The following is a 26613-nucleotide window of genomic DNA, read 5'->3' as shown; positions in this document are numbered from 1 at the left end:
AGAATCACTTGTGCTACTTATTAGTTCCATTTCAGAATCAGACTAAGGCAAATCTGATTCAGAACTACTTGAACCACATTCTCTTTTGCTAAAGGATGACTTTACCAATGAATCTGTGGGCAAGGGTAACTTATCATCACATTGCATCTTGTTCACTACTTGTGCTTCTGACTGATTCTCCAGAAGCAAGAGTTTTTGAGAAATAGAAACAAGCTTAGCGGTGCATTCATTTGTTAGTCTGTTCCTCCTTTCTGTCTTGATTGAGCAGAAAGCCTTCCAAGTTCCATTCGCAAGAAACTGCTGTTGGTGGAATGCTTAGAATTCTTAGAGCAATCCTGGACAGTAGTCAGGTATTACAGTATCCCTTCCACCATGTGCGAGGAGACATATTCTTTGCTGCCTGCCAAATGATATTTTTTCTCCAAAGTTTTTCTTTTTTGCAGTACTTGGCAGTGTCTGTCATCACAGCTATTTTGCTGATGTTGGGGGCATTCTTAGCTACTTCCACAACTGTATCAAGAGCTGTAGATAATTAATGTTCTGATAAATGTTGTCCCCTGTGTTGAGGATCCAAAAGGTTTGCTGCCAAGTGACCTGGATGAGAGCAAAACTCAGATCTCTGAGTAAACATTTGTTTTATTTCTTCTTTTTTGGATAGAGGTGAAAAAGACAAACTCAATTAGATTTTCATTCAGTTGTGTGAATATCTGGAATATTTGAAAGGCTTGGTGCGTCTCCTTCAAGTTTCTTGTTAGCCACTGAAACTGGTAGTAGCAAATTGAATGGTCCTTGAACTTGAACCTAGAACACCTTGTTGCCAAGAATCTGTTTGCAAATGTTCATGGGAATAATCTGGGATAATGTTATCTATTGAAGCATGCTACAAACAGTTCTTTGTGAGCAACAAACTATGTAAACACTGTGTAGCTGAGCCCCATCTAGCTTCTCCTGGCAATAAAAATGTACTTTCCTTCCCCTGCTTCTCTTTCTGTAGTTTCTTCAAAGTCTGATTAGCAACATGATGATTGTTGAATACCTTCACTATATTGTCTTCATTGTATTCACACTTACTAAGTCCTTTGCCAGAAGATTCAACCCATGAGGAAGACAGCCAAATACTATTAAATGAGGATAATTTGCCTTTAATATTTGCCACGCAGCCTTCATGTTACTTGCATCATCAGTTAGAAGGGGTTGTACCCTGGAGGGACCTGCACTTTTAATCTCTTCACTTAGTAATTTGGCTCTGCATTCACCTGTATGACAAGAAGATTTGGTAGCAACTGCTTTCAGGAATATTGGTTCAGGTGTTGCTAACATAATTTTCAGTAAAGGATTTCTTTATAGCCATTGATCTGACATCAGAATCAGTGATTCTGTTTGACCAATCCTTTGCATAACCATTGTTTGAACTCATCACATTCTCTCTTAGAGTATGACAAAGCGATAACATGATGGTAACATCTGATGGGCAAATTAGTTTGTAATATTCCTTCTGGTATTGATTTTCAGTTATGGAAAGAGGTGTACCACTTATGAATATAGCTTGAGCTAATGTCTCATCTGCTTTTTCTTGCTCTTCTTTTGACATTTTGTCCATAAAGCTTGATAAAAAGCTTGACTGTTGAACAGCTACTCCTGGTCCATCGCATATCTGGTGACAGTGATCGTGAAAGTGAGGATCCTGCTGCTTCTTCCTCCAGATCTGGCAGCTCAACATTTTCATTTTCCATTTTTTGCAAATCTGCTGTTTCACTTGAGCTACCAAGTTCCTGCAACAAGAAGGGGAAAAGATTTTTATTTTAGCCGAGTCTATTCTGGCCTCATTCATCAGAAGAAGAAGCAGCAAATCTGCTGCTCAACTTGCTGCTCAGCTGCTGTGGGACTGCAGAGCCGAAGGGACATATAGTTTGGTCTCTGCTATTGGCCAGAGGACTAAGCTTGCTCTGCTAGGTTAAAATAGTTAACTATTTATCTGTTATGTAATTTATAAAAAAATATTGGAACATCTAAGCCACTTTGGGTGCTTAGTGCAAGCAGAGAAGCAGGATGCAAATATTTTAAATAAATAATCCAGAGTTGCATTAACTTTTAAAATTATAATGTTTTAAAACAATATAGATGCTAGTCTATACTATGTATCGTTTAACTTACTGACTGACTAACTTACAAAGGGTTCCTGAAGTAGACTTTTCTCAGATGGAGTTCCACCACTTTGTTGTATTGGCTTTCTGTATATGGCTTGTACTCTTTCAGAACAGTTTCTACATGTTATTAAATGTTTCTTCATTCCTCTTGGGTTGTCAATATTGCGAGCAGGAGTATGCTGATATGTACCATCTTTATTCCTTCCTTCATTGGCTTGAACTTCACTATAATGATGCCACACACTAGTTTTTTTTTCTGATTAGGCATTATTATGACTACTTCAAAAGTACTAAAAACTAACAGATCTTAGGCAAACGCTTCCAACTTCCGCAACTCCAGAAAAGAAATGAGACGCATTGCTCTGCACTTGCTGAACTGGAAGTGAAACAAAAATTAATCTTAGTTTTGGTTTTGCTTTCACTTCCAGTCTGAGACGAAATAAAAACTTAAGCTTTGGTTTTGATTTGACCTGCACAGTCCATTAGGTGAATTCATAACTTGATTTTTGGTTTGGATTATTATGTGAGTGTATCTACCCTCCTATTTACAAAGCAAGAAAACATATGTACTCACACACTCCTAGGGATAATCACCGGAAAAACATTAATTACAACTTGGAAACTGTCAAGCTTGCCTAATATTATATTGGCATCCATTCATTATTACTAATGAATTTTATGAAACAATTAATTTTCAGAAATGGAAAATCTCCCATGGAAAAATAAGCTGGAAAATTTTCCGCCCCGCATCTCTGGTGTAAACTATGCTTAGACTGCCATGTCTGCAGCTGTGTTAGGTGCCAGTACCTTGCCTGTTGCACAGCCTAACGTAGGTGATGGTACTTGCACTGGAAAACATGAAAGGGACTGTTAAGGTTAGCCATAACCTGGACAAACAGAAGATGCTTGATATTTTTGGTGTATGGCTTGTTCTGCCCTTGATTTATTGAACAAGTTGATACAGCACTAATTAACACTGTAAACTTTCCAACTCCCCCCTTCCCTGGTGCCCTTCAGCCACTAATTTTAAAGGATGATTTTTAAGAGAGAGAATAATCCATTCTTTTCACTACTTGGTTACTCTGTTGAAACTCAGTTGTGGTGATTGTTGTGTGATTTGGGTTTTATCTGCTGGAACCTGACTCTCACCAACTCACTTTACATACACATAGTCTAGTCAAAAGATAGTCTTCTGTTTGATTTGTACCAGTGACCTATAGGTCAAAGGTTCTTTAGCTAAGGGACTCTGGTGCTTATTTGTTTTATGTTACTTATGCATTTATTGGGGAAGACCAGTTCAAATTTAATGGAATAAATTTTCAATAATTACATAACTTGACTGTTAGCTATTGACTGGCCCATGTCTAAAACAGACTGAAACTATAAATGCTAAAGAATGCCTAGCTTTCACATTGGGCTTAACAGAAAAAAACCTAGAGGTTTTGTACCATGTCTCTTTTCCTTTATGTAAGAGTCGGAGAGAGTATTTTTCCCTCCTCTTTCCTTTTTCCTTTTATGAGAGATTCAACTCTTGTTTGTCCTAGAAAACTGTAGGGGGAATTTTTTGGGAAACAAGCCATCTAGGCTTGTAGAATTGTGTTCATTCAGTCATAAATTTAGTGTTTTTGTGTAGTGGTTTTTGCTGTTAAGATCAAACATGGTTTCAAGTAATAACCCTTCATTCAAATCCTGGAAAACGTCTAGTAGGATGTAGTGCTCGTGATTGCAAACTTCTGGTTTATTAAAGGTTATGTTAGTAGTGCCTACCCAGTTTGCACCCCAGTTTGTCCCACCACAGAGCTGCTAATTCAAGTGTAGTGTTTCTCTCACCATTGAGGGATGGTATAATGGAATTGTCAAGCTCTACTTTCTAGACTGGTTTGTTTAACTGTGTTATACCTTCTTTATTGTGGTCTGAACATCTAAGATTATATTTTGGGGTCTCTGAAGTTCTCTTGCATAGTTGTGAAGCATATTTGGAGTTGTGTGTAGTAGTCAGAAGATTGTAGGTGTTTAGTCCTCTGGGAATTAGGCTGTGTTTCTTGCATGGACGTAGAAAATACAGTAAAATCTTTGTTATCCAGCACCCCCTGGGGTAAGAGTATTGACAGTTATGTAAAAATTCTGAAATTTGAAAACGTAAAAATTCTGAAATAACTTGGCAGGGGTTTTCAGATAACATAGAGCAGGGTGGGGGATGGCAGCTGCATGCATGGTTGTGGGGGAGGGGTGGCAGTGGCCGCATGCAGAGCGGCGACAGCACAGGTGGTGGATGGTGATCACCACGTGTGACGTTCTCCCCACCCCCTGTGTCCAGCAGGCTGGCCAGAAATTCCGATTAATAGAATTTCCGGTTGCTTAAATGCTGGATAACAAAGATTTTACTGTATATGTCGCTGTTAAGTTTGTCTTCTTTTTCTTTCATGTTACATGTACGTACAAAGATGTCTTTCTTTAACTTCTCTTTAGTCAGCAAGCGGTCGTGCTCACATTCTCGTCTTTTGAGGCTTTTTTGATGTCATGGGACATATTACAGGCTGCTTACAAAAAAAGTTTAAAATACCCCAGTGAATCAATTTAAACTTCATGCATTTCTGCACTGAGCCCAGCACATGCCCAGAACAGGTATCCTGTTATTTGGACCTGGTTCACCCAATGTCTGTATAGATCGGATGCTTCAGTGAGGCTTTTTTGGCACTTTTATCAAAGCTGATTCAATCATCTGTTAAGGTACAAGTGCCAGAAAGCCCCGCTGAAGTGCCCGATCTATGCAGACGCTGCAGAGCCGGGTCAAACTAACGCATTACTTCTTCCGGTAAAGAGCGTTTTGTTTTATTTTCCACATCTGTCAGCAGCTACAATGATTTTCATATTTTGTTTGGATTGCCCCAAGCTTTGTGGAGTTCCTGATCTTTACAGGAGTGAGGGCCAGATTCTTGACTAGTCAAAGATAAAGCTTTATCTCTGGCACTTTTGAATTTCACTACCAAAGCTGACAATTCTGTTGTTCTGAGGGCATGGCATTATTATAAGAAGTCAGTCGTGTATAGTGAGGCAGTCTTGAGGACTATAGTTCACTATAGCCTATCCAAATCTAGTTTAGTAGAGGGCTTTGCATATAACTAGGAGAATTTCTCATTTTACCTAAATATTCCACATATAGTCAATAATATTTGCAGCATTGTGGAGGTGCGCTTTGTTCCAGATTTGCCTCTGCACACTGACCAGTCACTTAGACTGTCTTGTGTGCCTGTTCCTCACCTGTATAAGGGGGATGTTTACCTTTCTGTGATATGGTTGAAGATGAGTCTTGTTAATGGCTGATCTGTTCAGATAGCACATCGAGGGCTCTATGAGTGCATACAGAAGTCTGGTATCTATCTAGATGGCTGTTCTGGTTTCTAAGGAACTTGGAAAACAGTAGAGCTCTGAAGTACACAATTTTTCTGGAACTAGGTTATCTTATCCTATGAAAAATTGTGGGGGCAGGGGGAAGGGAAAGGAAGTTGTGTTGCTGGCAGTGTCTTAAGCTTCACATTCTCAATGCAGTTCGAGGCATGTGAAAAAGGTAAATATACTCTTGACAGCTAATGGTTAATCTACACTTGGATTGTTAAAACTGGTAGAGCTGAAGTGCTAGGAACAGCAGGGAAAACCTTTTCAATTTTTCCTATTTTAAATGAGTTTTATGGGAATAAATCCTATACGTTATGTGAGAAACTGCCCTCGTACAGTAATCTGTTATTGTATGGGATAACTACCTGGATTTTCTTCATGTGCATGAATACTTATATAATTAGTACAGGATAGTGCAGAGGTGGACAAAATATGGCCCATGGGCTGAATCCAGCCCACCAAATGATTCCATCAGGCCTACAGCTACTCCTCTGAAGGAGGATTGTATACTGCCCATGGCTGTCCTGGCTTTTGACAACTCTTACTCTCTCTTCCTCATGTTGTAGCTGGCTGCAGCTCCAGTGGCCAGGCAGCCATTCCAGCCTGACATGTCCCCCCACCTTGCAGCCCCCCATGAATGCTCCAAGGCAGGGGGGGTGTTGAGCTCCTGGGCAGGCTTCTGCCTGTCCAGGCTGTTTACATGCAGTTCCAACCATGTGGCCATTTGCAGACCAGACAGCCCAGTCACCAGTGAGAGCTGAAACTCAGGTATGGTTCTCCCTGCTGGTGGGGGAAGGGATGCAGGGGGAAAAGTGCTTAGAACTGCCGGTTATCCAAGCTGGGCTGGTGCCTAGTAGAGGCACAGGCACTATTAATGTGGTGCTGAGCTGTGCTCCTGCTCACTGCTTTAGGCCGTGCCATGTGGGTGCAGGTGGCGTGGCTGGTGTGGTTCCTGCCTGACTCTGAGTCTCTGGTACATGTTTGGGTTGGGCAGGACCACACCAGCTGCTCCAGCAGTGTCCATATGGCCCAAAGTGGCACACAAGAACACAGCATAGCAGGAGCCCAGCCCGGTTGTGTGCTGGAGACTCAGGGGGAGAGAGCAGGGAGAAGAGAATGCAGCATGGCACTGACCTGGCTGTGCTTGGATAACCTACAGCTCGCAGCCCCCTTCTTGCTGCACCCCTCTCCTGGCCCTGAGACCCCAGCACACAGCAAGGCTGAGCTGGGCTGGTGCTGCACTGTTTCTCTGCACTGCTTTGGACTACATGGGTGTAATTTGCACAAGTCCTGCTTGACCCAGCCATATGTTGGGGACTCAGGTGGAGGTGGGGGTTGAGGGAGAGCTCCTGTGTGTGTGCCTTCACACACGTGTTTGCCTTTACATGTACGTGTGTGCGGCCCTTAACAGCTCAACAAAGCTTACGTGGTCCTCCAACCCAAATAATTGTCCACTCCTTGCATAGTAGATGTGGGCAAAGAAGATTTATATTGGCAAAATACTGTGCTTTGGTTGGGTTGCAATATGCATGTGTGATATATTATGCAAGATACTTGTGTTTAGAATTTTCTACTCCGTTGTAGTATAACCACATTTCTGTAAAGGGATAGGAATGCATGTTTATATAAAAATAAGTCTTCAAAGTTGCATCAGATTGTAATTGGAGATCACTGCTAAAATAAAGAAGCTTCCTTGAAGATGGACTGAGATTAAGACAGCAAGCATATCTGTGCTGGCATTGGAAGCCATGATGGAACTAATAAAATGGTGCCAATTATTAAAAAGTCTTGGAAATTGTCTTCAATGTATATATCTGTATAACTATAAAGGTTTTCTTGTAATTTTGTTTTTGTGTACACATTTTTTTCTCTGTCTAATCAGTAAATCCCTAATCATACAAAACTTGAAAGAGATATCTGTGGATATTTAACATTCCATGGAAAGTGGAGTGTGTTAATGTTTTATTGATTCATCATAAAAGAATTAACTCTTGTTGATATTTAAAGATTTTGTCACTGAAACCGAACAGGTGTGTACTGGTCACATTCGGCTCTTGATTGATAGGTGGATGGGTGTTATTTTACTGTGTGTCAAGCAGAGGCTATTCACAATACAAGTCAATTTTGAAATTGGGATCTTTGCACAAAATAATTACTTTTAATGCTTAAAAACATGGTAGGTGATTTGACATACAGTGTTTTGAGAAGTAAGTATTAATCTTGGAATGCATATTGGTGAGTTTTGGGGGAAGATGAAGTCCATTGGGACAGTCGGACAATAACTTAACCATAGGGCTCTGACTTTTATCATGGAAGTTATGGAAAGAATACATATGAAGAAATTCCACTCCTTTGTCAGAAGGGAGAATGCATCATTTCATGGGAGATGCGTTTAGGCCAGGGAGTAGGTCTATAGGAAAGAATGGAAGCATTCATTTTCCCAGCTAGATTCCAGGAGGCAACAGTATTCCCTATCAGGGATGTGATTATTATTCACTTGGTGTGATTATTGTTCTGCTATGGTAAACATTCGTCAGCAGTCTGGTAACCTTTCTTGTAAATGGCCCTTGGATCAGGGAATCCTAAGTTGATTCAGTTTAAACTAAAATTGCACAATTGGTAAGAATTAAGTCTGACTTATGTTTTGAACTACAGATGAGCAAACTTAGAGAAGTTAAGAAAAATAAGTAGGCTCAAGCTCTCAAGTATTAAAATGCAGAAGAGGCATAAAAGTACATTAAGTGAAAAGTACATACACAATTTATTCCAAGTAGAAGGGGAAAAATTGTAGAAATGCTACAGGTCTATTTGTATGAGCAAGTATCTTAAACAGGAAATCAAGAGCAAGTAGAGATGCTGAAAGGAATGGAAAAAAGATTGATCAATAAAGAGAGCTGTCTCTTTTTGTTTTTAAAGGAGTCAAAACAAGAATTCAAGGGCCAGTTCAACTAAGTTTTTTGCCCAAAAGAATCAACTAAATGCTTCTTCAGTCACATTATATAAAAAGAATTGGGAGGAAAGAAGATGCGTTATTATGTGCTGAAAAGGGTATAGAGAGAAAAGATAATCTAGGTATATAGTCCAAGTATTAAAGTACCAAATGCTTTGTCTTCCTGCTTACTGAAAATTGAAGCAGTGGGGATGAGTATATGCTAATGGAAATTATCACGTTTGATGTGGAAGCAAATCTTAGATTGCTTACTGTGACATAACTAGATAATTGTCTGGGATAGAGTCTCAATATATTGAAAGAATGTTCCCAAGAAATGGCAAATCATGTAGCATGGATTTGCACTGAATTTAATTTGAAGATAATCCTCTTGTTGGAGAAGAGCATGCATAGTGCCTAGAATCATAAAAGGCAGAGGATGGAGACCCAGACAACTAGAGGCCTGTTAGTTTGACTTAAATACTGTGGAAGACCAGCTATCTAGAACAGCTACTGAAGGAAAGACTAATCAAGGACATGATCGCAGAAGATTGGGCAAAATGCAGCATGGATTTTGTCCAAGAATGATCATGTCAGGCTAGTATCTTTTTGTGACAGGGTAACTGACCTCTTAGAACAGGTTTGTTGGCTTGTCCTTATCCATCTAGATTTCAGCAGAGCATTTGGTACTTTCTCTCGTGGGAATTTACTAGCTGAGGATTAATACTGTAATTGTGAAGTGGAAAAGGAGCTCTCTAAAGGAGATATTGCAACAGGTTATATTAAAAAAGGAGTTATTTGCTTGGAGAGGGATTACTAGTGGTGATCCTTGGGGATCAGTTTGGGGATTTATGCTGTTTTGAATGTATTCATTAGCAACTGTGGTGTAAGAAATGTGTGTGCCATCTCTAATTCAAAAGACAAAAGTTGAGAGAGATTTCAAGTGTAGAGGAGGATTGGATTATCATATAGGAAGAATTGGATAATCTTTTAGAGTAAGAGAAATGGTGTGAAATTTAATAGTAAAGTTGCGAAGCCATGTACTAATGGCTAATACAAGGACCTTTTCCATAAGATTGTGTCTTATTGGGGGTTCGTAGTTTGAAGGTGATGGAGGAAGAGAAGGACTTGAGTGTACTCACTTGGAGGATAACCAATCAAGGTTTTTTCCACTTTACACAGCTGTGAAAAAACTAATCCAATTTGAGGGCAAATTAAGAGAAATGTATTATTATAGTCACTGTTCAAGCATTGGTAAGACCCCAATTAGAATAGCGTGGACAGTTCTTGTCACCTGATTGAAAAGTTTGAGAACTACTGATTTTAAACTTGAGACGGACCTCAGAAAAATGTCAGTTCTTAGTTTTCACTCAGTTTTTACCACAGAAAGATAAAGCAATTCCTCTGTTGCAAAGAACTCTTGGGTTTATCTTTTGAATCATGTTTACATACCTAACAGTGCTAAAGTTGTGATGCACATTTCAGCACCCTTGAAAGGCTCTCAAGGCATCCCAGGGTGCCACAGAACCCTGTTTGAGAATCACTGGTTTAAATTCATTTTTTTAAAATCTAGGATAGATGCAGAGAAGGGCTAATAGGGTCTTCATTTCCGTAATCGTCCTGTCTTGATGAGATGAGATTTAAAAGAGCTTGGATTTAACTTAAGGAACAAAAGAGGTTCAGAAAGGGAAGTTATTTATAAAGGTAATTTATTGGGGTTATAAATATTAAGAAAGACAAAGTTATTTAAGTTAAAGAAAAATATTGTGTAAGAACAAATATGTACAAACTTGTTTGCCTATGCATGGCTTTTGGTAATTTTATATAGAAAGGTTTTTCTGGTTGCTAACAAAGATTGGCCCTTCTTAAATATATATTATTTGGCACCTGTGGGGTGGAATTTTTCCTTTTTCCCTGTTTTCCGTCTTCCCTTTACTCCAAAGCTTTGGATTTTGGCCTGTATACTCAAGTACTCCTAAATTGTAATGAAAAACTTCTGAGGTACCCAGTTAGTTGGTCTTGTCAGAGGTCAAGGTCAAACAAATTGCCAGATTCAAGATCAAGGCAGGATTTTCTCAGACTGGCGTGGGCTGTGGACTGTTGGTGGGTTTTTTGGGGTGGTGGGGGGTGGTTTGTTTTTTTTTGCCTTCCGCGGTAAGGGAGGGTTTGATCTACTTCTAAAGAACTGAATATGCTTTACTTAAGCAGCTTTGTATTGGTGAAGATCGTGTCTCTTCTATGTTCCTGTGGTGCACAGAATAATAGAAACATGGGTCTAGAAGGTCATCTAGGCCAACTCTTTGCCCAGGGCAGAATTGTTCCTGACTAAACCATTTTAGATGGGTGTTTGTCTAACTTGCCCTTAAACATGTCGTATGACATTTCCATGGTCTCTCTGAATATAGTCTGTTCAACTGTTTAACCACCCTCATTGTGAAAAGTTTTGCCTAATATCTAATCTAAATTTCCCTTGCTGTGATTTGAGATTGTTACTCCTTGTCCTATCCCTTGGCCACAGAGATAAATTTATCACCATCATCCCTTAGGTATTTGAAGATTTATCAAATCTCTTCCCCCCCCCCTCCCCCCGCCACACACTCACACTCATTCACTCACTCTTCTCTTTTCCAGGCTAGATAGTCTTTGTTCTTTTAGTCTTTCCTCATAAATTCTGTTTTCTAGACCTCTGATGTTTTTATTGCTCTCCACTGGACTTTTTCTAATTTGTCCATGTATACATGTATTTCTTGAAGTACAATGTCTATAATAGGACTCACTGCTCCAGGTGAGGACTTTCAGCGTCACATGGAGTGGAAGGATCACATCCTTTGCAAGTGACTGCTCTGTTAATACAGACCAGTATGCTATTGCTTTCTTTTTGCAACAAAACCCCCCCAAATCCCCACTCTTGGCGCCTGTTTAGCTTATGCTCCACTATAACCCACCAAGTCTTTCTGCAGCACTGTGAGGTAGATGGTCATTCCTCAGTCTGAATTTATGAATATAATTGGGATGGATAGAACAGTTAGAACTTCATGCTATGCTGATCTGATGCTTCTTTCCTCATCTTCCTTCTCCATTGTGGTTATTAGTCCTCTGAATTAAGTTGGTAACAAATGAAGCATGTTGCTTGAAAACTACAAATGTAGGATATTTAAATGTATTATAAGTCTTTGTTAACTTTAGTGGGTTTGTACTGTTTAAAATAATGTCAGAAGTGAAGTGAGAACAAAAAGCAAGATAGTAATCAAAGTGGCATAATTTTAAAGTCCCATGGCTTGTGAAATGCCTTGGCCAGAAATGACTGGCTTTATCACAGGAACACAGAGAAGTCTCTGGGGGGTTTTTTTTGGGACACATGTCTGGCACTGAACTGTCAGACAGTATATATATTCCTGGTCCTTTGGTCTAGCAGTGCATTTTTTGGAACCAGTGCAAGGCTGACAATAGCAAGTCTCAGACCATTTCATGAAAACTGATGTAGTAGGTTTCTTTTCTTTCTTTTTTGCCCCTCTCTTTTTACTCTTTTTTAAACATCTTATTCTTATTTCAAAAGCAACCTTTTGCTTTATACTATGAAAACTGCATACTTCAGCACTTTTACATATATTGACTTGTTACTTAACTACTTAACTTATTTCTCCACAGGCTGTGATAGGTGTACAGTTGGTGATTACCATGGTGATGGCTAGTGTCATACAGAAGATCATACCTCATTTTTCTCTTGCTCGTTGGCTTCTCTGTAGTGGCAGGTAAGATAAGAAACATAATTGCTATGGTGTATATGGATGCGGTGACAGTTGTCCTTTTTATATATTTAAAAATCAGAAAATTAAACTAATTTTAAACTATTTCCAGTAGAATGCTATCATCTGCATTGCTTGTACCTGAACCTGGATGATTATAGGACTTGAAAAAATAATAAAATGCTTGTTCTAAAGCATCCGTCTTATACTCTTAAGCTTCTTGTTCATAAAATTAGTGTTGGCTGGCACTTCTTATTTTTAAAGAGATGAGCTACATAGTGATTTTTATCTTTTTAATATTAGTAAAACAAATTCATATCTTGAGGTCCCATAATGCTCAACTTTTTTGCAGTGCCTTGTGTTCCTAATAATCCCCATTTTGATTAGCCTTGCATGTAAGAATTTTTTAGAAATTTACCCCAAATCCTATTTTCTGACTACTTCAGAGGGTAGGATTTGTGTAAATTTCAATATACTGCTCTCTCACAACAATAGATCAAACAGACATAATGAGTTGCAAGGGGAGCATTCCCTGTATGATTGTGTCCATAATAACTAAAAACAGCAGCTGCTGTGAATGTAAATCTGTCTCTTAAATTTTAGAAAACTGTATGGCTTGCTTATTCTTCTAAAGAAACTCTGAATCATTAGAGGATATTGTCCTTCTCATAGTTAATATTCTCAGGATCTTAACAATAACCTTCTAAGTTATTAGTGAAATCCCAAATCTCCACTTTTCTCAATGATTTCTCAAGTATACCTAGACTTTGGATATGCTGTTTACTGGTGTGTGCGTGTGTGTATTTATTTAACTTTTTCACTACCATTTTCTTCTGCATTTTATGGTTAGCCCACTTTTCTCTCTCTTTAAGAACTCACCATATTACAAGGTGGAAAGCTCAGATGTGGTTAGTTAGAAAGGAGTTATCAGAGTAGATTGGGGTAAAAGCTGAGCATCTCCTGGGTTACAAATCTGTCCCGATGTTCTTGTTGTAATCAGTATTGTTCTCTAATGGTCATATTTTAAGTATTAATATTTAACAATGGCATTTAAGTTACCTTGTAAGTATATTGGGAGTTGGTGCATTTTGAAGAGGGAGGGATTCTAGTAATGGGTAAGTGGATAATCTGAATGGAAACACTACTACATTTTTGTGTAAGTTGTCACTTCTGAGTTCATCCGCAGGATATTGAATATCACAGCACACTTCATAGTTTCATAGTAGCTAAGGTCAGGGGGAACCTGAACAGATCATCTAGCCTGACCCCCTGCCACAGTCAGGAATGAATTCTGGGTTCACAAGACCCCAGACAGGTGATTGTCCAACCTCCTCTTGAATTTACCCAAGGTAGGGGCAAGGATCACTTCCCTGGGAAGTTGGTTCCAGATTTTGGCCACCCTAACTGTAAAATATTGCCTTCTGATCTCTAACCTAAACCTGTTCTCCATCAGCTTATTACCATTGTTCCTTGTCACCCCAGGTGGTGCTGGGGAGAAAAGGGCTCTACCTATTTGTTGTTGACCTCCCCTGATGAGTTTGTAGGCAGCTACCAGGTCCCCCCTCAGCCTCCTCTTGCTGAGGCTCAACAGGTTCAGGTCCCTCAGTCTCTCCTTGTAGGGCCTGCCCTTTTGCCCTCTCACCAAGCGGGTGGCCCTCCTTTGAACCCTCTCCATGCTGGCCACATCCCTTTTGAAGTGCAGTGCCCAGTACTGGACGCAGTACTCCAACTGCGACCTGACCAAAGTTGCATAGAGGGGGAGTATCACCTCTCTGGACTGGCTTGAGATGCACTTTCAGGTCCTTTAAAAGAATTAATTTCAGGATAACTATTTGTGAAGTTCCACAGTTATTTAATGCATATGAAATTACAAGTGACATTTATCTTTTAACAATATGTGTTGTGATCTTTATTCAAATGACATATTTTCCCCTTTTTTTACACCCTCTTTTAAAAAATACATGCAGCTATATAGCAAATGCTTTTGGAACACTTTTGATTTTGTACATTGTTAAATTTATGATTTTCATATTGCTGAACTTCTTAGTTTGAGTTGTATCTATTTTTCTGGGATTGTTTTCTCTTACTGAGCTATGTAGGATTTTCTGTATAGATGTTGTTAGTGAATAGCTTTGTATTTCCACAGTCAGTACTAGCCTGATTCTTCTCCTAGTGACCTTGATGGGAATTTTCCTGTTACCTCTTAAGTCAATCAGTTTTGAAAACTTGCTTTGCAGTATTCATCTGTATTTGACTGCATTATTGCTTTGCCCAGCACAAAAAAAACCCCAACCTGAATCTAAGTCTGAGGACAGCCTCAGTAACCTCATTTTGCTTAGGAGGGGGGGAAACATCACTTTCTCCTCTAAGGAGAACTAAACTGAGAATTTTCTCGCATTTGATCATGAATTTCTGTGTTCTTTTGATTTCAGGCACCATTTTAAGTTATGGTTTTTGCCTTCTGTTTTTGCTGCCTTCCCAAAGGCCAGCAGGCTTTTCTACCAATGTCTTTAAATCTCTAACAAAATTTATTATCTTTAAAGAACTAGGTAACTCATAATTGAGAAATTTACACTTTTTAACATAAATATGCACACACACATACTTTTCCTATTAAACTAGAAATTTGTGTATTTTGCGTTTTAAAAAAAAAAGCACACAAAAATACAGACCTTTGGTAGGACAAATAGAATGTAAAAAAAAAACAACCTAAGTTATACGTTTCCAAAGCAAGTGAATCTTCTATCATTGATAAATGGGAGAACAAATGCACTGTTTTTCAGTTCATTGAGAATCATACTTCTCCAATCCTTTACTGTCAGTGAACTTTGACAGAGTTTTAATTGTTCATGTTAATTGTGTGCATGTAACTTGCATGTAGCAGGTTTAGGTGCTTGTTATATGTGACTTTCCAACTTAATCAATTAATCCCAATCATAAGTCACTCTTGAATTCATACCACTGCTGTCTTTCAGTTTCTTCCCTAGCTAATGGCCTTAAACCACATATGCTGAGGTTATGTTTACACTGTACTTCCTGTGGTTTGACTGCTGCTAGTACCTGAGCTAGTTGACCGTAATATGTATCCTGTCTGAAACAGATTTGAGCTACATTTTTAAAAAATTTCTGTTATACTAAAACCCATGTATCTTCAAGCACCTCTCTGGTTTTTATATTATAAATGCTAAAGCTTTTTAGCCAATAAGCAACATCAACATTTGCATGTCTTTTACATTTTGTCCTTGAGATTTCTGTGAGCTTTTAAAAAAATAACAACCAAACCCTTATTTACTAAAAACCATGTTTGCAAACAGACCTGCAATAAGGTCTTGTACCTAGGTGTGATTTAAGCATCCCTTAACTCTGCTACCATTGACAAGGTACTTCTGTCCAAATTCCTGTTCAGGACTCTTCTCCAGTGTTCATCCTAAAGATGCAGTGGAAGTGGCATTGGATTCTACTTTAATGAGATTTTTTTTAAACTCTTCTCATTAGCAGGACACAAGTTTTTTTTTTATCTGTTCAGTACTGTTTTATAGGTTTGATAGCTGCCTTAATGCAAGCTCTGTCCTTGCGTTGTACTAAAACTTTTTTCTTGAATGCTAACTGCATGTATTTTTGAAGATGAACATAAAGTATTTTGTCTAGTTATTTTTCTTATTGCTTACTTGCATTTTTCTCATGTCTGTAGAACTTGTTGTTTCTGGGCCCAGTCTTATTCCTTTCCATTTAACTCCAGTGGTAATGTGTTCAGCTCCACAGGGACTCCTCCTGGGTTTAGGCAGCAGCGTAGCTCTGTGGGTCTGCCACCAATGTCTCTGAACTCCTGTGGGCATGACCCCAAATTCTGAAGCAGGTCATACCTCCAAACTTTTTGACATTTGTGCCCTAGTCATACAAAAGACAGGGAGGAAAGAGCAACACTTGATGTTCTTTATAGCCCTTGAATTAAGCAGTTCTGACTCATGGGCCTGATTCAACCTAGCTTTGGACTTTTTGATCTGTCTTAGATATGACTCTTGTTGCACAAACAAATCCTTCACCGAGGACTACATAGGTTGAAAATACATAATTGAATAAAGAAATTCACTCTCATACACTGTACATTTTTTTTAAATAACTTAAATCTCTTGACTGATGCAAAGTCCATAGTTGTATTATATTAAAACAAGTGAAATATAGCCTTGAGTTTCTCTAGGAAGCCCTTAATGCTAGGTGTATGAGTGTTCAAACAAAAAAGTCAGTTCCCTGTAGTTTATTAATATTGGCATGTTCAAGAACAAGAGGTTTCTACACAATCTAACATTAAGAAGCCCTGAGAAAGCAATTATTGAAGTACTGCACAGATTATAAATCACATCCTTTTAACCTCCTATTTGAGATGGCAATACCAAGTCGTACTACACCTTATACACTGAAGTATTTTTTATTTGTATTACCATAACATCTGGGCACCAAGTAGTGCACTGAGACTATAGTGTTAAGTCAGACAGATTTCTGAAATTGGGACACTTCTCTGATACCCAGTATTATGTATTTAATTTGCACAAATAGACCTTATAGCTATCATAGCATTCATTCCCAAAGCAATTTCAAGAAATTTTAACTTCTGACATGTAGTGAAGTCCAGTTCTTGGGAGAACTGATGGTCCCAGGGCAGAGAAATTGTATCTGCTGTATTCAGGGGCATGGTGAGCATGCTGTTCACGCCCTACAAAAAGGTGCTGCCAACACTGCCGGTGGCATTTGCGGGCAGTCCATGATCCCTGCAGACTGCTGCCAACACTGCTGGCAGCATCTTCAGGTGGTTGCTGACCCCTGGGCAGTGCTTGTCACCTCTGACAGTGCCTGCAGTGTCTTCAGGAACTCCCCGCTTACTGCTGTCACCCCCCCCCCAGCTGCCAGAGGCATGCATCGTTCATGGCTGTATGCATATCTTTTATGCAGCTGGAGGCTTTGCTTACCAGAATTCTATCAATTGGCCAATCCAGTCCTTAAACCAATGCCATTTTTTTGGTTGAAGTAATCTCCTTGCCTCCGGATCCTGGGATGATAAATGATGATGATAAATAATTTACCTTGTTTTGGCTCCTCCTATTTGAAGAGTGCTTATGTTTCCCACCATTGCAATAGGGTTTTCGTGGTAATTGATCTCTGAATCTTACCACTTTCTTAAGGAAAATTATCTGATTTCCTCCCTCCTTCTCTCTGGTAAGACACACAGATGTGGCCTACCCTAGTGACAAATGAACATCCAGAATAGAGATGGAAAAGGGCATCTGTGACTGGGAATTGTTTTTGTGATGGGGAATTTCCCTATTTAAGGTACAAGTTCTTTTGTTTCTTCCACAAGGCACACTTAGCACAATCTGTACTTTAGGAAAGTATAAAGTGAATTACTCTTGTTATGGCAGGTGGTTAAAAGGCAGGAACTCCAGAGAGCGGTATAGTCCCCTATGTCAGTGATTGGCTCTTATGCTTCTTCTCCAAAGCTAAAAGCAGGCTGAAATACCTATTACAAATTTGTAGGTTTTACTACTTGCAAAATGGAAATTTTCCAGTAACCTTTTTCCAAATCCATTGTTCATATTAAGACCAATATCTTCCTTATCCACATTTCCATCCTTGAATATTGAAGATAATATATGTACTTAAAACAGACTAAGGGAGAGCTCACTTTTAGGCTTCTGCCACACGTTACACTTAAGACGTGATTAACTACTTAATCATGTCTTAAGTTGTGACCCAACCACATATTCAGTCAGTTAACGGTATGATAATGAGGAGTAAGCCACTAAGTTAGTTCACAAATAAATGTGTACTAACTTTGTGGCTTGTTCCCATCGCAGTATTAATGGAATATTTGGCCAGGCACTCCTCTGTGGTGCTAGCAGCTGCAGGGGAGCGCCCCATGTGCTTCCATGCCTGGGAGGCCTGTCAGCTGATGGGGCTTGCAGCAATGGGGCTAGCTGACATGGCCCCCTCCTTCCCACCTCAAAGCAAACAAAAGAAAAGTCAGGGCATGAAGCGGTATGCTAAGGTCTGCAAGAGAAAATTGAGTGGTATAGGTAATAAAGAAAAAACTTTTGCATTAGCTATTCCAGAATATTTCTGCTGCATTAGCATTTTATTGAATAAAATTCACTTTTTATTTTGGAAAATTACCTTCTTTGTGAGTGGAATAATTATCCTAGAGCAAAATAATTCTAGAGTAGTGTCTGTATAGCATAGTTACAATGGTGTAATTTTCCTGATTTGTTTTTCCTCTGTAGACATGGGCTTAGTTGCCATGTGTTGTACCAAATTCAGTGTTTTCACAGTTAAGAGGGGTTTTTTAAATTTAATGACTGCCATTTCATTCTGTTAGTAATTTAGGATCTGAGATGCTTAAATACTTGTTTTATTTAAAAAAAAAATCCATTCACCTCAGATGAAGTGAAGTTTTGACCTTGACTGTTTTTAAGGTTCAGGTTGAATCTCATTCATACTTACACAGGTGTTTTATTGAAGTGCTGTAATATGCAACAATAATAAACAATACATTAAAAATAATAAACAGGAAAGGTTTTTGCACCTCCTTGCCTGCCTCTGACATAGGATGACACCTCCAGGGATGAAGACAGCCTTATCTGCCCATCACAGAGCAACATTTTCACAAAAGGGCTCTCAGCTACTCATAGATTTCATAGATTTCATAGACATTAGGGCTGGAAGGGACCTCGGGAGATCATCGAGTCCAGCCCCCTGCCCAAAGGGCAGGAAGTCAGCTGGGGTCATAGGATCCCAGCAAGATAAGCATCCAATTTACTCTTGAAGGTGTTCAATGTAGGTGCTTGAACCACCTCCGCTGGCAGACTGTTCCAGACCTTGGGGGCTCGGACAGTAAAGAAATTCTTCCTTATGTCCAGCCTGAAACGGTCTTGCAGGAGTTTGTGACCGTTCGACCTCATCATCCCTTGGGGCGCTCTGGTGAACAGATGTTCCCCCAGATCCTGGTGGTCACCCCTGATAAACTTATAGGTGGCCATCAGATCACCCCTGAGCCTGCACTTTTCCAAGCTAAAGAGCCCCATGGCTCTCAGCCTGTCGTCTTAAGGTCTGTTTTCCTGACCTCTGATCATACTCAGGGGAATACACTTCCAGCCTCAACTTCCCCTGTGCAAAATGGAATTTATTTTCTACCTAAGAGAACTTTTACAATCTTTAATTTCTCGTTAGCCTGATGAAGGGTGCATGTGCCCAAAACTTGCAAAGAAAAAAATATTTGCTACTTTTTAGTTTAATAAAAGATGTCACCTCTGAACCAAGAGTTTTGTAATAGTAGCTGAAACTTTTACATAAGTATGTTAAATGCTTCCATTGATATGGTGTTTAACTAAAAAAATTTTTTCCCTTTTTAGTTTACGATGGTATCAACATCCTACTGAAGAAGAACTACGAATTCTTGCAGGGAAACAAAAGGGGAAAAGCAAAAAAGATAGGTAAATGCTTATTTTATTGTCTTGAGCATGTTTACATAAACCATGAAGTGACTAGATTGCCAGCTGACTTTGGCAGATCTTATCCGTGTTCATGCTACTCAGTAATTTTATAACACAGTGAGAAGAGTATTACTTCCATGTGAAGCACGCTGCCTTTATTCAGTGCTTTTATTTTGAATTTCTTGTACTAATCTTTGAAAGCATTTGGCTTAATTCTTAGTCTAAAAATAACCCTTCAAATCTGAATGTTTAGAAAGAAATTCTGCTTTGTCAGTCTTTTCCTGATAGCATCAGTCAAATTTCTTTTTACATGGCATTGCTCTTATTTGTTGTAGTTATGTATTGACTTGGGATCTTGAAAGTTGTTCTCCAGTAAACTAAAGTGGTCAGTGTGTTCAAATAAGGACTAGATGTTGTCCCTCATAGAAAACTGGCCATTGAAACTGCAAGGATTATTGTTATTGTTATTATTGTATCAAGTGTAGGGGTGTTACTGAAAGACTACTTGCTCTACCTTTCTTAAATATTGTAATGAGAGCAGAAATAGGCTCGTTAGTCTGATGTATAAAGCTGGCAAGGTCTTGGAACATTTGCCAAAAGAAAGAATAATTAAAGCATAGAGGTACGTGGAAAATAAGATAAAATGCAGTATGGGTTTACCAAAAATATGTGTTAACTTGCTGTCTTTATTTGATATTGATAAGTAACTGGTTTTTGCAAAGGAAATATAATAAAGAATTTCAGAACTTCAGTAAAGCATTTGATACAGTATTGCATGTGAAACTGGAGATGATGGTTTTGCATAAGAATTATAAGGCAATAAGAAACTATTTAAACAGGCAGACTACAACAGATTGTGCTGGGCCAAAACAGGTTACTTGTGGCGTTCCTTGAAGATGGTATTATGACTGGTTTTCATTTATGACCTTAACGCAAAAAGTAGGAATGTGCTAATGATACTTAGCGAGGACACAAATCTGGTAAATAAAATTGAGATTCATAATCCATATGGAAGAGAAGAGGAATAACGTAGGAAAAACTAGCTGATTTAAGATTGTAGTAGAAATGGATGAAATTTAATAGAACAAAGTATAAAGTCATGTACTTAGGAGATAATAATAAAAAGCTTGTCATCTGGACTTGAGAGGTGAAGAAAGACCTGAGTGTATTAGTAGATCACAGGCTGAGCCACTAGTCTGATACAGCCGTGGAAAGCAGAAATGATCTCAGAATGTATCAGGCAAGCTATGTGGGTGTTTTAGAAAGTAACAGCAATTTTGAAATAAAATATATAGCTTGCAGTGAGTGGGAAACTACAGAGTAGCAGGGAACATGGATGCCACCTTGTTTACAGCTATATGTAGAGAAATGATGTTATCCAGTAAACGATCATTGCACACAGTAAGGTTTTATTTCAAAATTGCCATTACTTTCTGAAACCACTTTGTAACTCCATTAGAAAAGATAGGGAAATATTTACTACCTATGTAAAAGCAGCTGGTAAGAACTCACCTGGAATTCTCTGTACAGATCTGGTAGTTCATGTTCAAGGAAGTTCAATTCAAAATTAAGAGGTGCACAAGAAAGGCTACCAGGATGATCCAAGAAATGGAGAGCTCACTTTGAGACAAGACTACAAGAAGTTGGTTTGTTTAGGCTACAGAGAAATCTGCATAGAGATGATTGCTCTAAATACATGCAGATAAAAAAAAACATCAAGGGGATGAAGAGCTATTGAAATGAGGATAATAATGGCACAAGAACAAATGGGTATAAATCAAAAGATTTCTAACCATCAGGAGAGAGAGGTTCTAGACCAGCCTCTCAGAAACACTGAGAGACAAGAAACGTAATTGATTTCAATATGATGCTAGATTAGTAACATTTATATAATACAGTTGTCTCTAGGAGCAAGGTCTGGACTTAAAAAAAAAACAGGATCTCCTGGTTCTTCATGTTCCTAATACAAACTGTTACATTTTCTATTGTCTCTCATATTGTCACCTATAAACAATGTCGATTTTAGGTTCACTGCTCTTGGAGGTAGCATCTATGTTTCTTAGCTTTTATCCTACAATTTACTTTGATGGTCATCTTGCAAATCCTATTTACATTCTTTAATTTTAAAACAAAAGCAATCTGGGGACTGTTTCCTTTTCTTAAATAGCTTTAATAATTCTACTGTAGGGATAGTAGGTCCATCTTGATTCATGAAAAATCTGTTGTATCCCATTTCATTTTTCAAGGGAAAAATGTAGTTAATTTGGGTGTCACATGAAGTTTGATAACTGTCCACATGAATAAGTAACCATTGGCAGATTTATATATTTATATCTATAGATCTGGAAAATAAGTATAGTGGAAATTCAAGATTTGAATCATTATTGCTGAACTGCATATCCTACAGGTTCTAGCCTGAGGAAAGCAGGTGTCACTCAAGTATTCCTGAACTCCAGTCATCAAATACCTTTTATTAACTTCACCAAATTTCTGCCCTTACTAATCCATATATTCTCATTTTTATTTGGAACAGTCTTTATAGTCATCAAACTATAAATACAGTACATAAATGGAAGCATACATGTCAATTTTAATTTTATTGTTATGTAGAAATTACTACCAAATTTATAATGGTGGTCCCCTATGTACATAACGTGGAAACATTATTGCTTTACAAATCCAGTATTTCAGAATCTCTTCAGTCTCTTCTCTGGGGGTTTAGAATCTTTTTTTTACTCCCAACCATTTCACTTTAGGAAAAAGTGCTGTTACATTGGCATGATTTGAAGGTTGTTGTAAGCATGAGCCTTAAAGTACAGTGTCAAGCCCTTCTGAAATGCAAGTGAACAGTTTGAATTATGTACATGCATGCTTGTCTTTTTTGGTTGGCTACAGAAATTTATACTTGTACTCACAGACAAAGCTTCCAAACTAGGATGCAGGAGGAAATGAATTTGTCTTGTTCAGGGAAGTAAACAGTTTCCTAGTCGTGAAACAACAAAGTGTTTTGATTGGGTGTTCTTTGTTTCACTTTTCAGCTAGTGAAGAATTAACTGTAAATAGGAACAAGAGGCAGTGGCCTCTGCTGCTGGGGTTATGCAAGAAATGAGAGAAGGGGGGAAAGTGCTTTCCTTTCATTGAAGCCTCCTGTCTGCAGTTATCAAAAATAGACCATTACCTTGGCATATCAAAACCAGCAAAATTAAGCTTGCAATTAAGTCAATTTCAATTTTCTGCTGTCCGTATTTGGAAGTGTGACTTGCTGCCTAGCATGTTTGCTTATGGCTTGATGTAGTGGCATAGACTTGAACTTCATCTGATACCCACTGCTAACTGCTTTTTTGGTCACTCTTGAAAGGCAAGGATGTTATATTAAGTTCTCATTGTTTGACTATTTTCTTCTCATGTACTAATCGACAAGCACGCATCCATTCCTTATAATTAGCTTACAATGGATTGAACCTGTGTTTGCCCAATGAATCATATACTCATTTTAGGAAGAAAATTTTAGTCCATGGTCAGATTGGTACTGATTAGAGGTGGGTTATGGGGAAAAAAGGTTGCTAGGACATAGAACATGCATCCTTCCTTTTCTGATTTCAATGATGTTTGAATATGTATCAGAACAATATAGTTTTTTTTCTTTGTCTAGCACTTACATTTGTTTTAACCTAACAAAACTATTCCTGATCTGCTTTGATATTTTCTGGGAGCTGAAAAGCTAAATTTTCCACCCTATTTAAAAAAAAAAAAAGGTGTTTTCAGAGACTGTTTTTAGCACAACCTTGTTTCTGTGCTGTTACAGTGATTTTTTTTTGTGTGTGTGTGGCTGTTTTGGGGTCAGTTTGGAATTAGTTTGAGTAATATCTCATGCTACTAATGCATGGTACATTTTGGCAAATATGGGACATCTGAAACTTAGAGCTCCAAATAAAATATGTATCTTATGGGTTTTTTAATGTACTCAGTTCTTTCTCTCTCTGCCATTGGCCTCCCAGCTATGGCTGTTTTCTTCTTACTAGTCCTTTCTTCTAGACTTAGAGCTTTGCTTTGAAAAGTTGCACCATAAAAATGACACTATCAATTTTAGCAGTTTACCATGGAAAAAGGTCAGGCTGCTAGGAAATATCTGTCAGAAAGGTAGGGACTGTGTATACTGTGTGACCAGAACCTGTTCTGTCCTTGTTGCGTTTGTGTTAATGTCTCTGAGATGGCACACGTGAGCAGAATATGGATAGAGCTTAAACCAGGGATTCTCAACCAGTGTCAACCCTTGAGATCTTTTCAAGGGTGCTGTGGGATGCCTATTAGGTTTACAACAGAGTCACAAGATAAACCAAGACATTTCAAATAGAAATCCATAGTTCTGATTTGTCTTAGTTCTTTGCAACAGAAAAACTGCTCTTATTTTTCTGTAGTAAAAAAAAAAAAAAGAAAACGATGAGCTGATATTTTTCTGAGCAGTGCCTCAAGTCCATCCTGGGTGCCTTAAGTCTGAAAAGATTAGATTAATCTTGCTGGTAGGGTAGGAAAGAATTTAGTTTGTTTCCCTCAGAGATGTTAGTGATAAATTTTGCTTATTAAAAATAAGCAGATGCGACTTAGTCACATTTTATAGTTTTTTTTGGTGGGATGGGGGGTGTTTTTAAGCTTATCTTTATATAGTTGTTAACAGGAGAACAGATCTGTTCTGCAAGACATTTATACTGTCATCTGAATTGTATCTTCTAAACCTGCTAACGTGGGCTATAATAATTTATAAGGCCAGAAAACCCCATAGAACTTCTAGTCTCTGTCAGTGCTTGTTTACATCTGTTTACATTAATAGATTGTAGCAATTGACTATTTTGTTTCTCTCTCATCCTGTGCTGCTGACCCAGTCTCTCTGCCAGCAGTTCCAGTTATCTTCAAAGCTGGATAATTGCTTGTTAATTTCTGTAAATATTACTCTGTTACTTAAAACATGAAATTGCTATCTAATGGTGAGGGATCTTGGAGTCATATTTGACTCCAAGATGAACATGAGCCGGCAGTGTAACAAAGCTATCAACAAAGCCAATTGCACCTTGTTGTGCATTAACAGATGCATGACCAACACATCGAGGGAGGTGATGCTCCCCCTCTATGCGGCACTGGTCAGTCTGCAGGTGGAGTACTGTGTCCAGTTTTGGGCGCCGTACTTCAAGACGGACACAGAGAATCTGGAGAGGGTTCAGAGGAGGACCACTCACGTGATTAGTGGTCGCTGTGAAAGACCCTATGAGGGGAGGTTGAGGGATCTGTATCTCTTTAGCCTTCATAAGAGACGTATGAGGGAAGACCTTGTAGCTGCCTATAAGTTTATCAAGGGAGGACAACAGAGAATTGGAGATGCGCTATTTACCAGAGCACTCCTACGAGTAACTAGGAATAATGGGTGCAAACTAGTGGAGAGTAGATCCAGATTAGACATTAGAAAGAAATTTTTTACAGTAAGGGTGGCCAGAATCTGGAATGGGCTTCCAAGAGAGGTGGTACTATCACCTAACTTGGACGTCTTCAAGAGGAGGCTTGATAGACACCTGGCTGGGGTCATCTGACCTCAGTCCTCTTTCTTGCCAGGAGCAGGTGGTTGGACAGGATGTTCCTTTGTGGTCCCTTCGGACACTACAATCTATGAATCTGTGAAGTATGATTTTAATGCCGCATTCTGTCAGCCTCCGGGTCTGAGCCTTACCCTTAAATTTTTGGCTTAAATTTACTTGGGTGTTTTTGTGTTTTTTAGAGTTATGTGCATAGCCACAATGGTATTTCAAACTCTGACAAGATAGAGTTAATAATAATTATTCATACATGCCAACTTAAGCTCAGATATACATTTTATATGGAGAATTAAGTCTTCATGTGAAAAATGTGCATCATAGGCATTTTAAAAGCTTCCTCTAGATATTTAGCTGTTATAATATTGTTGCACATATTATATGCGCACACACTTTTTTCTTTTCTTTTTTAACAGGAAATACAATGGTCACATTGAAAGCAAGCCCCTAACCATTCCAAAGGATATTGATCTTCATCTGGAAACGAAATCTGTTACAGAAGTGGACACTTTAGGTAAGGAAAAGACTACAGTTGGTTTTTGTGTGTCATAATATATTCTTCAATTATGCAGTGTTGTTTTTTCCATTTCATGTACATTTGTGATATATACTTTTATGTTTTTTATGGAGGAGAGAATAAAAAATAATTCATAAAGAAAAACTGAGCCAAAAAGCAAGAATTTAAGATGACATCTCTTGCTCTATAAGAGACATCTAAATAGTGGTATTGCAGAAAAGAATGCAGAGCTAAAATCCAGCATGAAGCACATCTGATACTGCAACAGGATATCTGAAGGCTAGGATTATGTACATATTTGAAAATAGGCATATGAAATATCCTCCTAGATTAAAATAGGCATGTGAAATATCATCCGTGATCTATGGGAAGCTGGGTGACAGTGACCATGAGCTGATCACCTTCACCATCCTCCGTAAAGCTAGCAAGTCAGTCAGCAACACGAAAGTCCTTGACTTCAGGAAAGCTGGCTTTGACAAGCTCAGGAGGCTTGTCAGTGAGGCCCTAAAGGACCACAACCCCAGGGGGAGGGGAATTCAGGAAGAGTGGTTGCTCCTCAATGGAGCAATCCTCAATGCACAAGCTAATTTGATTCCATCTCAGAGGAAAGGCAGCAAGAGGGCAAAGCAGTCTTCCCCCCACCCCCCAGGCTCTCCAGGGGCTCTTCCTGAGGCTAAAAAGAAAGGCCTACAAAGGATGGAGGATGGGATTCACCTCCAAGGATGAATATTCTGCACTGGTCTGGTCCTGCAGGGAGCAAACCAGGAAAGCCAAGGCTGCAACTGAACTCCAACTAGCTTCGAGCATCAAGGACAATA

The 26613-nt window shown here is 38.8% G+C and overlaps 1 protein-coding gene across 5 annotated transcripts in view; it reads left to right on the top strand.

The window, feature by feature from the left end:
• TMEM161B (transmembrane protein 161B) overlaps positions 1–26613 on the top strand; it is a 105938-nt gene that overhangs the window by 5075 nt on the left and 74250 nt on the right. For all 5 annotated transcript variants that reach the window (XM_019532334.1, XM_019532331.1, XM_019532332.1 and 2 more), the window contains 3 exons: positions 12121–12224; positions 19619–19699; positions 25695–25792. In XM_019532334.1, the coding sequence (XP_019387879.1) occupies positions 12121–12224; positions 19619–19699; positions 25695–25792 (283 nt within the window). The remainder of the gene's footprint in view (positions 1–12120; positions 12225–19618; positions 19700–25694; positions 25793–26613) is intronic.

Source organism: Crocodylus porosus, unplaced genomic scaffold (assembly GCF_001723895.1).
Source record: "Crocodylus porosus isolate Cpor-Errol unplaced genomic scaffold, CroPor_comp1, whole genome shotgun sequence".
Lineage (NCBI taxonomy): Eukaryota > Metazoa > Chordata > Crocodylia > Crocodylidae > Crocodylus > Crocodylus porosus.
This window is presented reverse-complemented; position numbering and strand designations above follow the sequence as displayed.